At 31.5% G+C, this 17,101-nt stretch overlaps 1 protein-coding gene across 1 annotated transcript in view; it reads right to left on the bottom strand.

Annotated features, from left to right (window-relative positions):
* Positions 1-17,101, bottom strand: part of LOC134699524 (uncharacterized) — a 62,813-nt gene that overhangs the window by 8,041 nt on the left and 37,671 nt on the right. The window contains exons 6-10 of the mRNA XM_063561121.1: positions 12,948-13,401; positions 11,337-12,115; positions 9,561-9,591; positions 797-1,068; positions 84-111 (exon numbers count right to left, since the gene is read on the bottom strand). Coding sequence (XP_063417191.1) covers positions 84-111; positions 797-1,068; positions 9,561-9,591; positions 11,337-12,115; positions 12,948-13,401 — 1,564 coding nt within the window. The remainder of the gene's footprint in view (positions 1-83; positions 112-796; positions 1,069-9,560; positions 9,592-11,336; positions 12,116-12,947; positions 13,402-17,101) is intronic.

Below are 17,101 nucleotides of genomic sequence, written 5' to 3'. Positions count from 1 at the left end.
TTATACACAAGGATTGTACTGGAAACTAGACAAATGCTTGTTTTGGCCTCTTTTTGGCCCCTTACTCCTACCTAGATACATACCGCATTGTCCCTTTCGGATTCTTTTAACCTACAAGAATAGTAAAATAGATATATAAACATATATATTTTTAAAGTTTCAAGTTGATGTGACTACAACTTCATAGATAGCAGTCTTGAACTTGAAACGACAGACACACTGGAAAACATGATACCCATACTGGTATAAAAAGTAATTAAATTGATGACACTTTACTGTTTTGCTTGCTGAGAGAATGAGAGAATATCTACCCTCAAGTTTGTGCATGAAAGTATTAAAATGGATGTCAGGAAGCTACATGGTTAGAAAAATCAATGTTCATACTAAATCTGGAAATATTTCTTAGTTTACTCAACAACTATTTGATCATCGCTAGTAAAAAATACCGATTGTGCGTAAAACAGATTTGATTGGATTCTAAAAGACAATCTGAAGGTGATTCATCTAGCGGTGTTTTAAGAATTTACTTTACCTGACACCACATATGTGTTGTTAGTTTTATCTCTGTTACTTTACCTGACAAGACATATGTGTTGTTAGTTTTATCTCTGTTACTTTACCTGACACGACATATGTGTTGTTAGTTTTATCTCTGTTACTTTACCTGACACCACATATGTGTTGTTAGTTTTATCTCTGTTACTTTACCTGACAGGACATATGTGTTGTTAGTTTTATCTCTGTTACTTTACCTGACACGACATATGTGTTGTTAGTTTTATCTCTGCTAATTTACCTGACACAACATGTGTGTAGTTAGTTTCATTTCTGTTAAAGCCTTCGCTATGTTGATGAATTTTCCTGAACATTTTTCTCTCCAGTTGACCAGAATTCTGTACTTGACAATCTGAATATAATCAGGGTTATTCCTTTGAAGTTCTTCCCATGCTTTGAACGTCATACCAAGATGTATGGCCAATTCACGGATGGTGTTTTCATCACAAGCTGAGGCAAATCTTTGGAGTTCAATGTCACTCGGTATCTGATTTAAGGCACCTTCATGTAAACCTAAGTATGTACAAAATATATTTCTTATACAGAGAATCTTGAAATGTCTGTACCTGTACAAGTAAACAATATACACAGGATAAATTTTACATGTACAGTCTAAACAGGACAAAAAACCACAGATTATTCACTGTATTGTCTGATAAAAGAGAATAGTGCCCATTTAACAAATCACCACATAATGTTAACAGCCAGATACAAGAGTGCACTTTATTCAAGTCGGTCTATCTCAACTCTTAGTTTTGAAACTGTTTCTCCTTGGGTAACACTGGCATCCAAGCCCAATCCTCAATAGTTTTTGTGAAATGTTTTATCATTGCTAATCGTCTTTTTGCCGTTTTTATTTTTGACTATAGTATTGCATAACTGTATTGGATATGTTGTTTTTGATTAACCGATTTAAAAAATTAGAGGCTCTAAAGAGCAGGGTGTCGCTCACCTTGGTCTTTGTGCATATTAAATAAAGGACACAGATGGATGCATGACAAAATGGTGTTTTGCTAATGGTGATGTGTTTGAAGTTCTTACTTTACTGAACGTTCTTGCTACTAACAATTATCTTTATCTTTAATGAACTTGGCCCATTAGTAACAGAGAAAAATATTTCGTAAAATTTACCAAAATTTACAAAATGTATAAAAACTGTTAAAAAATGACTATAAAGGGCAATTACTCCTTAAGGGGTAAACTGACCATTTTTATCATATTGACTTATTTGTAGATCTTACTTTGCTGAACATTATTGCTGTTTACACTTAATCTCTATTTATAAAAATATTCAAGATAATAATCAAAAACAGTAAAATTTCCTTCAAAATGACCAATTAAGGGGCAGCAATCCAACAACCAGTTGTCTAGTTCGTCTGAAAATTAATGGGCAGATAGATCTTGACTTAATTAACAATTGAATCCAGTCAGAATTGTTCTAAATGCTTTGGTTTCAGATTTATAAGCCAAAATCTACATTTTACCCCTATGTTCTATTTTTAGTCATGGCGGTCATCTTGGTTGTTTGGCCGGGTAACCCCACACATTTTTCAAACTAGATACTCCAATGATGATTTTGGCAAAGTTGGGTTACATTTCGCCCAGTAATTTCAGAGGAGAAGATTTTTGTAAAAGATTACAAAAAATTACTAAAAATTAATAGAAAATGACTATGAAGGGCAATTACTCCTTAAGGGGTCAACGGACCATTTTGGTCATGTTGACTTATTTGTAGATCCTACTTTGCTGAACATTATTGCATGTTTTCAGTTTCTTTATCTATAAAAATATTCAAGATAATAACCAAAAATAGCAAAATGTCCTTAAAATTACCAATTCAGGGGCAGCAACCCAACAACCGGTGTCATATGGTATTTTGAACCCCCTAAAAAGTGAGCCTGGGGTCAAATTACCATGCGGTAAAATAACCCCGGGGTCATTATACCGTATGGTATTTTGCCCCCGGGGTCATTTTTCACATATGGTATTTTGAACCCCCTGCGGTATATTGAAAACCCCTGTTTTATATAAATAGTATTGCAGATAATCTAATTTTCAATTAGTTGGCTATCATTTTTTTTAATTGAAGGTTTTTAGTAGGGGTTCAATATACCGCAGGGGGGGTCAAATACCCTGGCAAAGAAAAAATTTCAAAACATCTTTTCAATCATGATACATACATACAAACAGCTTATTACAGTAGTATTAAGAAGGCTTTTGATACGGTAAATCACAATATACTTTTATCAAAACTCAAATTATACAAATGCGATGACCACTCTGTAAAATGGTTTTCATCGTACCTCTCTCAGAGAATGCAAAAAGTTAAGTTAGGAACCACTGAATCAGAATATAAAACTGTAACTTTTGGAGTTCCTCAAGGTTCTATACTAAGACCTTTATTGTTCCTAATTTATATAAATGACTTACCATTAACCTTAGAATATACAGAATCTGATCTATATTCTGATGATACAACTTTACATTTATCCTCTAAATCTATTCTAAATTAAAATATATGTTTGAATAAAGACTTAGACAATGTTATTTTAAAATGGTGTAAAGAAAATGATATGACGATAAATTGCAAGAAATCAAAATGTATGCTTGTTGGATCAGACAGAAAACTGGTAAACTGTAATGAATGTTTATGTGTTTTATCACAAGAAAATATCACTTTAGATAATGTTGAAGTGGAAAAACTTCTCGGAATTCATATTGATAAAAACCTATCATGGTCAATTCAAATTGATAAAATATGCGAAACTATTTCAACCAGAATATATTTGTTTAAAAGGTTGCAGGGATGATTCCAGGTGTTTTCAAATGGGTCCCTTGAATATCAAATTGGGAATTTTTATCCCAATTGGGAATTTTTTATGCATACAATCTAAGACGAAATAATACCCTTTTCCGTTAAAAGCGGAAAATGAATATTAAGTTAATTTCACATGTACACTGAGTAAAGAAATTAATGGATTCAGACCAGGGAAGTTGTAATACATGAATATGATGCACTATCATCTTAATTTTGGTAAACGAGGCCTATTACAAAAACATAATATACCACACGTACCAGCTAATATAAGCCTATGGCAAGCCGTTTAGCTATTTATTCGAATTTCAAATTATCTCATAATATATAAGATATCTTATGTAATATATAAGATATCTCATATAATATATAATATTTATTTAAAATATCTTAAAGTATATGAAATATCTTATAAATATGTTTTGTATAAGATATCTTATATAATTTATTGGATATCATATTAAGAAAATTATATGAAATATCTTATAATTTATATACGATATCTCTAATAATATTTCTTATAATATATAAGATATCATAAATAATATTTTTTATAAGATATTTTATATAAAAAAGATATCTTATATAATATAGAAGATATCTAATATCGATTTTAAAATATATATCTTACATATATATACTTTATATAAGATATCTTACAAATATACTTTAGATAAGATATCTTACAAATATACTTTAGATAAGATATCTTACAAATTTACTTTAATAAGATATCTTATATAGTTTATAAAATATCTTATATAATTTATAAGATATCTGATAAAGGAAATTATAAATATCGCATAAATTATTTAAGATATCTCGTAAACTATATAAGATATCTTATAAACTTTATAAGATATCTTTCAAACTATATCAAATATCTTATGAACTATTGTATAAGATATCTTATAAAATTTATGAGATATCTTGAAGTTAGACTAAATAGCAATTTGACGGCCTGCCATATTAACCAGTGAAAAAATCATCCATTGGGTATTTTTTCAACAGATCATCTTTATAAACTTACCTTGATTTAAATGTATTTCAAATATAACTGGCCAATTGTCGAATTCAGAAAAGCAATTACAAAAGTATATACTATATACTTTAATTGATAAGATATTTAACGCAATTGAACCAGTGAACTTTAAAATTATTTGGATCATTTTCATATCTTTTGAAACAGTTCCATAATGATGACATCGTATTTCAGGGGGAGGGGTCTCATTTCATGAATGGTCTATCATCAACGTTATTTTCTAAAACGCTCAAACTTTTGTCTTTTGTGGAAAAAATAGCAAAATATAAAATAATTTCTTTTACAAAACAAGTTTTAATCAAATTACATAACCGGCTCTGCTGGGCGATCTGCTTTTACCATTAAAATTCATTCATCAATGTTATATAAAAAATTTGAATTTGCTCTTAGCCGAGGTTTGTTTTGACACCCATTTTGATCACCGTGTATCATCGTACAGTGGATATAGGTACTAACCAAGCGGACGTGAGCGATTTCGATCTTACACGGTTAAAAAGTCTTCGTTTTGTTCCCATAATATCAATGTGTACTTCAATCTAAACATAATTGTTGTTTTAAGAAATGATTTGGTCGTAGGTTGATGATTAGAGAGGTCTAATTATTTTCCCAAAACAAGAACGATTACTAAAAGCATGTGCAAATACTTGTAAAAGAAGTTGGCCCTCGTCTCATCTGATATAATTCTATATTCATTGCAACTCTTTTTCTGATAGAAGGTCAATGGGTGTGTGTAATAAGTATAGCTGTTTCAATATTTGGCATTGAAATCTTTCATAGATATATTTTATTCCTAAAGAAGCGTTGTGTACGGTTTTAAGCTGACCACATAAATCCTTATGTACGGTGCATAGTTCAGTTGTTGTACATCGTACACAAAAACTTTATTTTCATACTCGTTTATTACCCAAACAGTTTCAAGGAATGAGTAATCACAGGTAGGTTTATGATTGGTAACTATTACTGTTGCCCTGTATTACATTATTAGGTTTCTGTCAGATAAAACATGTAAATTTCTCAACAACTGTATCGAAATTGAAAGTGGGTGTTGACTTTCACAACTATTTGCGCATGAACAAGTTAATTGTTCTTATTTGAATATCAAAGTTGTTTTATGAATAGGAAAACAATCGATGCAAAAATTATTTAGGAGCAGGAATTTCAAATGTTGAGAAATGTACATTGAATATTGATAAAGCAAAACAAAGATCTTCGTTACCTTGTAAGGTCAAAATCGATCATGCCCGCTTGGTTAGTACATATAATATATCCGGTGTACTGATGATACACGGTGTTGACAAAAAGCATATTTTTTATCAACCTGCTGAGCGATCTACTTTTACGAGACCAAATACTCCCATAACATTTTAACTTCAATTGAATCCTGCCGCTAAAATTGTTTACCTCATGTTGACATAATTAAATCGTTGTTAATAAAATGCGATCATAGTCAGCATTTTCATCCGGATTTTACTACGTTTTGACAACAAACTATGAAAAATTATAGTTGCTCTAATCGGTGACGGAAACTTTTCCGGAAATACCGATTTTTGTTTTATTTTCCTGAATTGGGAATTTATATTTACAAACAATTTTTTGGGGCCGCTGGCCGATTCAAGGGCCGTTAAGCGGCCCTAAACTATATAGTGGAATCATCCCTGGGTTGAAATGTTATTTACCATTTAAGGGTCTTATTCTTTTTTACAATAGCTATATATTACCCATTATTGACTACTGTAGTACAGTATGGGGTCTTACCACACTCATTAATCTGGAGAGGATACATAAGCTCCAAAAACGTGCTGCAAGATTAGTTTTATCTGTTTCTTTTGATTTTCCATCAACAGTAATGTTTAAAAAACTTGCATGGATGACTATATTTACGAGGATACACTATTTTCAAGCTGTGTTAATGTTCAAATGTATGAATGGTCTAGCACCTGATTATATATCTTTTAAAGTGACTGCTTGTTCTGATCTTTATAATTATTGTCTGAGGTCGACAACATCAGGACTTCTTCATGTACCAAGACCTAATTCTGACTTTTTAAAAAGAACATTTAAATATTCTGGTCTTATTACCTGGAATAATTTACCAAATAATATTAAAGAAATAGATAATTTAGATACATTTAAGACCAACTGTTCAAACTATTTTCTAACTGAACAGAATAAAGATGCACGAAACTAATGTATGTTTTTCTTCTTCTACTGAATGCATATGTACTTATTCAATATTTCAGCTGCTATATTTAATTGTATTATGTATTTTATTTTGTATGTATTTTTTTCTTCTGTTTTCTATTTGTATTAATAGTTTTTGAAGGCCTCATGGAAGATTAACATGTAATTTTAAAATATATTACCTTCGTTAAATATTACAAGCATTTTATTATTAGTAGTATTATAAAGAAGTTAGAATAGCTTTAAATTTTTGAAATTCAAGGTCTATAGTATGGGGTTCAATATACCGCAGGGGGTCAAAATACCATGGCAAAGTAAAATTTTCAAAACATCTTTTCCATCATGTTAAATACATACAAAAAACTTATTACATTATTATTACTATGTAAAGGAGTTAAAATAGCTTGAATTTTTGAAATTCAAGGTCTATATAGTAAGGGGTTCAATATACCGCAGGGGGGTCAAAATACCATGGCAAAGAAAAATTTTCAAAACATCTTTTCAATCATGATAAATACATAAAAACAACTTATTACAGTAAAATTACTATGTAAAGGGGTTAGAATGGCTTGATTTTTTTTTTAAATTCAAGGTCTATAGTAGGGGGTTCAATATACCGCAAGGGGGGGTGTCAAAATACCATGACAAAGTAACATTTTCAAATTATCTTTTCGATTATGTTAAATACATACAAATTACTCATTGGAGTACTATTACTATGTTACGGAGTTAGAATAGCTAGAAATTTTGATATTCAAGGTCTATAATTAAGGGTTCAATATACCGCAGGGGGGTCAAAATACCATGGCAAAGTAAAATTTTCAAAATATCTTTTCCATCATGTTAAATACATACAAACTACTTATTATAGTATTATAACTATGTAAAGGAGTTAAAACAGCTTGAAATGTTAAAATTCAAGGTCTATAGTAGGGGGTTTAATATACCGAAGGGGAGGAGGGGGGGTCAAAACACCATGGCAAAGTAAAATTTTCAAAACATCTTTTCCATCATGTTAAATAATACAAACTTCTTATTGGAGTACTATTACTATGTTTAGGAGCTAGAATAGCTAGAATTTTGCCGTGGTATTTTTACACCCCTACCGTGGTATATTGAACCCCCTACTCTAGACCTTTAATTAAAAAATTCTGGCAATTCTAACTCTTTTACAGTCCTAGGCTAAATCCATGCACAAGAAAGTGAAAATTTCATATCTTCTCTCAATTATAAAAAGGTTAAGTAGGGCTGTAAATCTGTCATTTCATACTGATAAGGCGACCGATAATATTACTTAGCTAACAGATGTTTTAGACACAAAATTGTAAAACTTTAAAAGTTTGAGGAAAATGCACACGCACAATTGGGGTTGACCCTCCCCTCCCCCTTTTTTTTAAAATTTAAAAAAAAATAAAAAAATTGGAAATATTCTTTGATGTTGTTAACCTGACTTTCAAGATTTATTTGAAAACTAATTATTTCTATATTATTTCAATCTTGCAATTTGTTAAAAAAAAATTTGGTAAAAAAACCAAAATCACATACATTATTGTATATAATGGGAAAAAGATACTTTTCTTGATTGGTATTGTGTATTTAATTTTATCCGCTCAGGCAACAATTGTCACCTATGAATTGAGAGAGAAACCATGTGGTGTCTATGAGCTAACATAATATAATTGATGTGACAGTTTAATTTGAAATTATGGTGTTTTCTAAGTGGTGCATGTGATAAGTTAATTTTTCATTCTACATCATTTTGATGCAAATTCTTGGGCTTAGATTGTAGACTGTTTATGTAGTAAAAATACACCAACAAGTAGTTTGTAAGTATTAAACTTGCTGGAAAAAATATTTCGAAAATTTTTTCTTTGCCATGGTAATTGGTATATTGGACCCCCTACTGTAAGACCTTTAATTCAAAAAAAAATTCTGGCAATTTAAACTCATATGTAGTTAGAATACATCAATAAGTAGTAGTTTGTATGTATTAAACTTGCTGGAAAAGATATTTTGAAATTTTAACTTTTCCATGGTATTTTGACCCCTTCTACCATGGTATATTGAACCTTCTACTCAAGACCTTTAATTTAATTAAATTCTGGCAATTATAACTCCTTTATTTAGTTAGAATACACCAACAAGTAGTTAGTATGTATTAAACTTGCTGGAAAAGATATTTTGAAAATTTTACTTAGCCATGGTATTACATTGACCCCCATGCGGTATATTGAACCCCCTTACTCTAACCTTTAATTTAAAAAAATTCTGGCAATTCTTACTCTTTTATGTAGTTAGAATACACCAATAAGTAGTTTGTATGTATTTTACTTTCTGGAAAAGATATTTTTAATATTTTACTTTGCCAAGGTATTTTGACCCCTCCCTCTTTTTTTTACAATGGACAATCAAAACTACCCTTATATATATTTATACATATGTTATAATTACAAATAATTAAAGCATTCAAGCTACATATGGTATAGTTATAATGTGTCAATTAGTATTTTGAATGACATTTTGTTGGTAAAGACTTCAGAGCACTTATACCAAGCAAAGATATTTCTTTTAATTAAGCATTGAAAATGAACCTCCCCTTCTTGTATGAATGATTTTTTTATCTATGATAAGCTTTAGAATAATGTATAATGTTCTAATAATAATCTGGGATGAAAAAAAGCCGGGGGGGGGGGGGTCAATTTACCATGGGGGTTCAATTTTCCATACAAGGGGGGGGTCAATTCACCATAGCAGTATTTTGACCCCGGGGTCAATTTACCATGGGGTTCAAAATACCATATGACACTGGTTGTCCGATTTATCTGAAAATTTAAGGGCAGATAGATCTTGACTTGAAAAACAATTTTACAATAAGAATAGGCATTACATACTTGCAAGTACTCTGTTTTACACCTTAAGATTGAACCATTGTAAAAACAGTTTGACAACATATTATTTTTTATTTACCTGGACAGTCCACTTCACATTGTTCTTTTGCCTGAAACAAGATATTGCTCTAAATAAATATATAAATGACAAGAGTGTTATTAAGATACCTGTGTTTGTAATTTTGGACAAGCACTTTCTTACAAAGTACAAAATAAATTTGTTATGCTTATAGATTATATTACAATACAATTAAGAAAGGAAATGGAGAATGTGTCAAAGTGACAGCAACCCGACCATAGAGTAGACAACTACCCAAAGCCACCAATGGGTCTCCAATGTAGCGAAAAACTCCCGCAACCGGAGGCGTCTTTCAGCTAAAAGTATATATCTGGAATGTATTTTTTTACAAGAAGAAACATAGTGAGAATAACATATCAGGATAAGAAAAAATAAATATTTAACATATAATTAAAAGCAATAGCGATTATCTTCATATTAAACATCAGTTTACAAGAATAACTAGAGGCTCTCAAGAGCCTGTGTCGCTCACCTGTTAATGTGTTTACTGATGTCGGCCATCTTTGTTGGTAGGCGGGGTCATTAGACACTCTTTTTAAAAATAGATACCCTAGTATTATGATTGTGGCCAAGTTTAGTTAAATTTGGCCAATTAGTTTTAGAAAAGATTTTTATACAAGTTACAAAAATGGGAAAAGTTGTTTAATATTGACTCTAAAGGGCAATAACTCCTTAGGGGGTCCTCTAACAATTTTGATCATGCTGACTTATTTGTAGATCTTACATTGCTGAACATTATTGCTGTTTACAGTTTATCTCTATCTATAATAGTAACAACAGCAGGTTGTCCAATTCAACTGTGAGGGGATATATCTTATTCTGATGGACATTAAAATCTTGAAAGATTTGCCCTTAATGTCTTGGTTTCAAAGATATAAAGCAAAAACTGCATTTTACCACTATGTTCTAATTTTAGCCATGTCGGCCATTTTGTTTGGTAGGCTGGGTCATCGGACACATTTTTCAAACTATAAACCACAATGATAATTGTCGCCAAGTTTCATTAAATTTGGCAAAGAAGTTTTAGAGAAGAAGATTTTTAGAAAAGTTACAAAAAATGATGAAAAGTTGTTAAAAATTGACTATAAAGGGCAATTTTGGTCATGTTGACTTATTTGTAGGCCTTACTCTGCTGAACATTATTGCTGTTTACAGTTTATCTCTATCTATAATAGTATTCAAGATAAAAACCAAAAACTGCAAAATTTCCTTAAAATAACCATTTCAGGGGCAGCAACCCAACAACAGGTTGTCCGATTCGTCTGAAAATTTCAAGGCAAATAGATCTTGACCTTATAAACACTTTCACCCCATGTCAGATTTGCTCTCAATGCTTTGGTTTTTGAGTTATAATCCAAAAACTGCATTTTACCCCTATGTTCTATTTTTAGCCATGGCAGCCATCTTGGTTGGTTTGACGGGTCAGACCACACATTTTTTAAACTAGATATCCCAAGGATGATTGTGGCCAAGTTTGGTAGAATTTGGCCCAGTAGTTTCAGAGGAGAAGATTTTTGTAAAAGTTTACGGACGATGGACGCAGGACGACGGACGACGGACGCCAAGTGATGAGAAAAGCTCACTTGACCTTTCAGGTCAGGTGAGCTAAAAATAGATTGAATGTGTTTTTCACAAAAAGGCATGCACAATCTTTTCTAACTGCAACCAATACACCACACAACGCAATTACTGCTTCAGATGGAAACAATATCAAGAGCACAAAATAATTAAAACCTAAAAACACTTAAGAAGAAAAGCTACATGATCTATATATACCTGATCTTGATACCAAATATTCCACTTTTCTTTAGTATGTACAATCTTATGTTCCTCACAGATCCATTCATCAATTGTCAATGCTGCCTCCTCAGTTATATGGCATTCTAACCTGGAGCATGCATATTCAATGTGGAAGGGTAGTTTATGGCTGATAGAGGAGACATGGACTGTAGATTTATAGAACTCTGAGATTCTCTCTAATGTTGTAAACATACATTCCTTGATACCAGTGGCAATATCTGGTACAATTAGTCCATTGGAGGTTTCATGGACTATGTAGAGCAATATCTTGTTGCCTTCAACACATACAACAATGTCATGCACTTTATCGAATGATAATCCAATGAACCCTGAAAACAGGAGTTGTTTTCCTTCATATGTTTTCACGGTCCACATACTTAGACATGCGCTAATGAGACGATTCGGTAAGGCTGGTGGTATGATTGTCCCTTTGAAAACAAAAGCTAGACTGATGGCTTTCTCTGGTGTACATTCATTGGTCATGAATCTTGTGTCATTTCTTTGAGTGAGCATACAGGGAACAAAGAAGTTTTCCACTGGTAACCGACTTCCTGTATGAGTATCATATCTTCGCTGCTCTGATAGAATATCAAGATGGATGAGCATATCAAATATGAACTCTTTGTAGGGTGATATCTTATTGAAGTGCTTTTGTTCCCAAATAAGATAAAGATCTTTTCTTTGTATTATTCCACTTCCTGACATCCTTTCAAAAGTATTTCTTATGAGACCTTTTTTTGGCCAGAAGGCAATATCTGTAAAGTAAAATACAAAAACAATAAAAAAAAAGTATCAAAAGTATCTTAAAGAAACGAACTCAAAACACAAACAGGTAAAATGAGCCATTGCAAGTTAATAATTCCGCTATAAAGAGTTTACTATTATGGAAAACATGTGACTTATTTGAAGATCTTGTCTTGCTGATCATGTCTGCATTTTTACGTTTCAATCTTTGTTTTATAGTTTATAACTGCATAGGCAAACATATACAACAAAATACTGGTAGCATTTGTGTTAAAAGGGCAATAACATCTATAAGATGTAAACAGACAGTAGCTTTTTAGTAGATCTCAACCTTCTGATATTTCTTGGCCCTTTCAGATTTTCTCTATTTATATTCATAATAATAAACAAAACTTGCATGTCACACCCATGTTCAATCTTTTACCCCCTATCTATTATACTTCAAAATATTGAGATCATTAACCCACACATATTAACCATTTGTAATATTTTTAGCCTTGGCAGCCAGTTGATTGACTGACAGGAACGATAAAACACTCTTTAAAAGAGATAACCCAATGAACATTTGGTTACAACTGTTTCTGTAGTTTCAGATAATAGCAGGCCATTTAGTCCTAAAACTTTCATAATCTGTAAATCATGATTGGTTAATGTCTAAGTCTGTGTTTGCAATTTTTTCTAGAAAGTTTATGACTGCAAATTTTTATTTTTGAAAGTCTTTTGAATTGTTATGACAATTATGTAGCCTAAGGCGATAATGAGATTATTATCATATTAAATAGAGACCTGGCTGTGTTTGATGACCATGAAGAGTATATGAGTGAATATTATATCATATAATACCTGTAACAAAGGATCTCATCACTTCGACCAAAAGCAGCGGACTGATGATCACATAACCTTTCAACTGTGGGGTGGCAAAATAGACTAATTTCCCCAGTGAGTGGTGAAATTGTAGAAAATTTCTCAGCTCTTCATTTGACAAGACGGACACCTTGCTGATGGAATTTAATTCTTCAACTTCTCTCAAAGACAATACTTGTTTCCCTTTTGCTACCAAATTAGCAATCTCAAGTTCAAGGGGAACAGATGCATTGGGCATTGACTCTCCCCAACATGGATGTTGAAAGGTAAGATCTGTGATTGCTTTCTTTAGGACAATGATCTCTGGATCTGTGTTGTCTGTGGCATTAACAAATATTTTGTTGTTGATAACCAGATGTGCTCGTCCTTCATGGTCTTTAAATAACTCTTCTACTCCACTATATAACTCTGTACGCCGTGTATCAATATCCTCCTATAACGAAATGCAGAAGTAGAGTGATACGATGTTGCAAGGAAATGCAATTGACCACTATATCCCTTATGATCTTTGAAATGATCAATATTCTTTAACGATGGAAATGTAATTTAACTAAACAAAGGCAGGCAAAATGACAGCAAGTTGTTTATTGATTGTAACAAAATTACATCATTCAAGGGTCATAACTCCTGAATGCCAAAATTTATAATATTTAACAAAACATATTGAGATTTATAGGATTGATTGCATTAAGGTAGCACAATACAAAGATTTTTTTACTTCCAATCACTAACCTTTGAAAATGCTTATGAATGCATAGAAAATAATAAAAGAGGTGTATACAGATAGATAAAAGATTAATCTTTTAAATGAACGCAATATTTTTATTATGCAATCATTATGTAATCAATTATTATGTAATTAGTGGCAAAATCTGGGTAAGTTCACTTGAATGAATTTAGCTCTATCATCTGTTTAACTGTACAGAAAATTTTAACAAAATCTTAATCAACACATCATGGGCTTCAAAAGGGTGTCTCAAATTGTCTCTATGATATTCCATTCTCTCATAAATCTCTAATTAGTGTAAACATCTTAACCACATAAAAGAAGATAATGTTTAATTAGATGTAAAATTTGTTCTATACATTCTATCTGAAATCTGAGACAATTTTTTGGAGATAATGGCCATAGGAACAACATATAATAAAATCAACCCTCTAGGGATACCTATGCAGAAGCTAATTTCATTTGAAAGTGGAAATTTGGTAAAAAATATTTTAAACACAGTTAACATTATAATTGGTTACACAATTGTTGCATAATACTAACATTGCATTAATTTGAAAGAATAATCTTTTAGCTATCCAAAACTACCACTTTTTTAAATTTTCAAGCATTATTAAGAAAGTTACAGCATTTTAAAACTTGGGAGTTGGAGTTATAAAATCTTTGTATTGTGCTTCCTTAAGTGTTCTAAGTTATCGATATAAAGTGCAATCCCCAATGAATAAAAGATTAATACTCAATAAATGGAGAATGTGTCCGCATGGACACAGATGATGCCCCTGCTTGCATACAACATTATAAAGAGATATAACTCCATAACGATAAAAGTGACGCTACCTAAATTTGTACTTGATCTGAGTGGTAAAAAGTATTGTGTATAAGTTTCATAATGTTTGGGTTGGGCAAACTTAAGTTACAGAACGGAAACTAAAAAATGGTCAATTTTTCCATTTCTATAGGGGCAGAACTCGAGAATGGTTAAAGTGACGCCACCAAAATTCACTTTGATCTGTGATTTGTGGTAATAAGCAGGTCCGAGTACACAGTAATCGTCCTTTGATTTTCGTTGTCCACAAATATAGTCCTTAATGTGGACAGTGTGTTACTTGCCAATTTTTGTTATACCCCTTCCAAATTTAATTCTCCATGTTTTATGCCTCATATAGCAAGTTGGGGGGTGAAATGACACTGTAAAAAAATTTGGGTCATAAATATTTAGGTAAAGTAGTGATTAGGTCCAGCTGAAAAAGGTAAAAAATTAGCACTTCGGAAGCTGTCAAAAGATTTCAAGACCCCCTTAACACAAAATTGTCGATATTTTGAGTTAGAGCTGATGAAGTTTTCTATAAATTTGATATAATTTGTCCCAAAAGTAGTACAACATACTGTAAAAATGTTATTGAGAAAGCGCAAGTGGGATTTTTTTTATTTACATTTATTGTCTAAAAGAAATGCACTACGAAATAACTGTGTACTCAGACCAGCATTGTGTATAAGTTTCATAAAATTTGGTTGAGGCATCTTAAGTTGAAGAATGGACACTATTTTGCAATTTTTTTCCATTTATAATGGTGCATAACTCGAGAATGGTTAAAGTGACCTCACCAAAAATTCAAACTTGATCTGTATTTTGCATTTATTGTCTAAAAGAAATGCACTACGAAATAACTGTGTACTCGGACCTAAGAGGTGAAATCAGGAAATATAGAATCTGTACTTTGGCAACTTCCCTGAATGATTTGATGGTGTCAATTTGTCAAATAGCATAAAACTAAGGGATTTAAACTTTTATTTGACAGAATTTCTGCAAAAATGACCAATTTTGGCATTATATGGTCAAAATAAGCATTTCATAGCTTTTTCAATTTTGATGCATAAGTGGCATTTTGACTTTCTATCTGACATGTTTTCATGTGTCAATTTTTGTGTTTCTATGCTTTAATCCAGTTGTTTTACTCATTTCTGAACTCTGAATCTACAGAAAAGAAGATTATCTCAGACAATATGAGTAAAGTGTGTTGTATAAATGACCCTCATTTGACACCCTGTTTGGATGAAGTTAAATGTGAGGAGCATGGCACATAAAAGTTGAAGTCCATAATAAAGACCTCACTAAATTTGTATAAAAAGCATTTAACAATGTCTTTTGTACCTGTTTCATTTCACATAATATCTTTCTTTACCCCTGTAGGATACCATGTGGTTCAACTATAAGCCTGTTGAGACTAAAATTGCATGCAAGTTTTTCACTAAAAAGTGAAAAATCTTTGTATCAGACCATACTGCCTGCTCAAAAAGTTGAATGTAAGAGGCTTTTTGTGCTCAGATTTATTGTATCATGTCACCTGAGTATAGAAATGATAGAAAAAACAATTTTTTTTTATTTCTTATAGCTTCAATATGCATTTTTAAATGTAAATATGTGCTACGGCCTAAATTGACCCTAAATTATTTTTAGTCATACTTGGCCTAAGACCCTTTTAAACTAATATGATATGTTATTTGTGAGTTTTCTTTCCATTTAAAGTACAATAAGTACATATGTAAGGATTATTTATAATCAAAAAGCTTCACAAATTTAAATTTGCTGGAAAATATTACATCTTCATGTAAGGCTCCCCTTCATTGGAAAACCTCCATTTTTAGGCACAGGCTCATACAAATTTGACTTTTGAAAAATTATGCTAAGTCTGATATATCAAATGAGTACTCTATTGCTTTAAATACATGATGTTTTATATATTAAGGCATTTTAAAAGTATTTTTTTGCAATATTTTAATTTTAAAAGCCCCAAATGTTGATAGTTGAAATTTCTCAATTTTAACGTCCAAATTTAACACGTCAAGTTGAATATAGAATTAATCATAGTGTCTATAATATATATCCTATTGTTATGAAACTTTGTGAGCAGTCTTATAATATATTAAGCTTATGTCATACCAAGTTTTATAAAGATTGGTCAACTTTTTCTATCCTATTAGGTCCGAGTACACAGTTATCGTCCTTTGATTTTCTTTGTCCACAAATATAGTCCTTAATGTGGACAGTGTGTTACTTGCCAATTTTTGTTATACCCCTTCCAAATTTAATTCTCCATGTTTTATGCCTCATATAGCAAGTTGGGGGGTGAAATGACACTGTAAAAAAATTTGGGTCATAAATATTTAGGTAAAGTAGTGATTAGGTCCAGCTGAAAAAGGTAAAAAATTAGCACTTCGGAAGCTGTCAAAAGATTTCAAGACCCCCTTAACACAAAATTGTCGATATTTTGAGTTAGAGCTGATGAAGTTTTCTATAAATTTGATATAATTTGTCCCAAAAGTAGTACAACATACTGTAAAAATGTTATTGAGAAAGCGCAGGTGGGATTTTTTTTATTTACATTTATTGTCTAAAAGAAATGCA

The sequence above is a fragment of the Mytilus trossulus genome, unplaced genomic scaffold (genome assembly GCF_036588685.1).
Source record: "Mytilus trossulus isolate FHL-02 unplaced genomic scaffold, PNRI_Mtr1.1.1.hap1 h1tg000070l__unscaffolded, whole genome shotgun sequence".
Taxonomy (NCBI): Eukaryota; Metazoa; Mollusca; class Bivalvia; order Mytilida; family Mytilidae; genus Mytilus; species Mytilus trossulus.
This window is presented reverse-complemented; position numbering and strand designations above follow the sequence as displayed.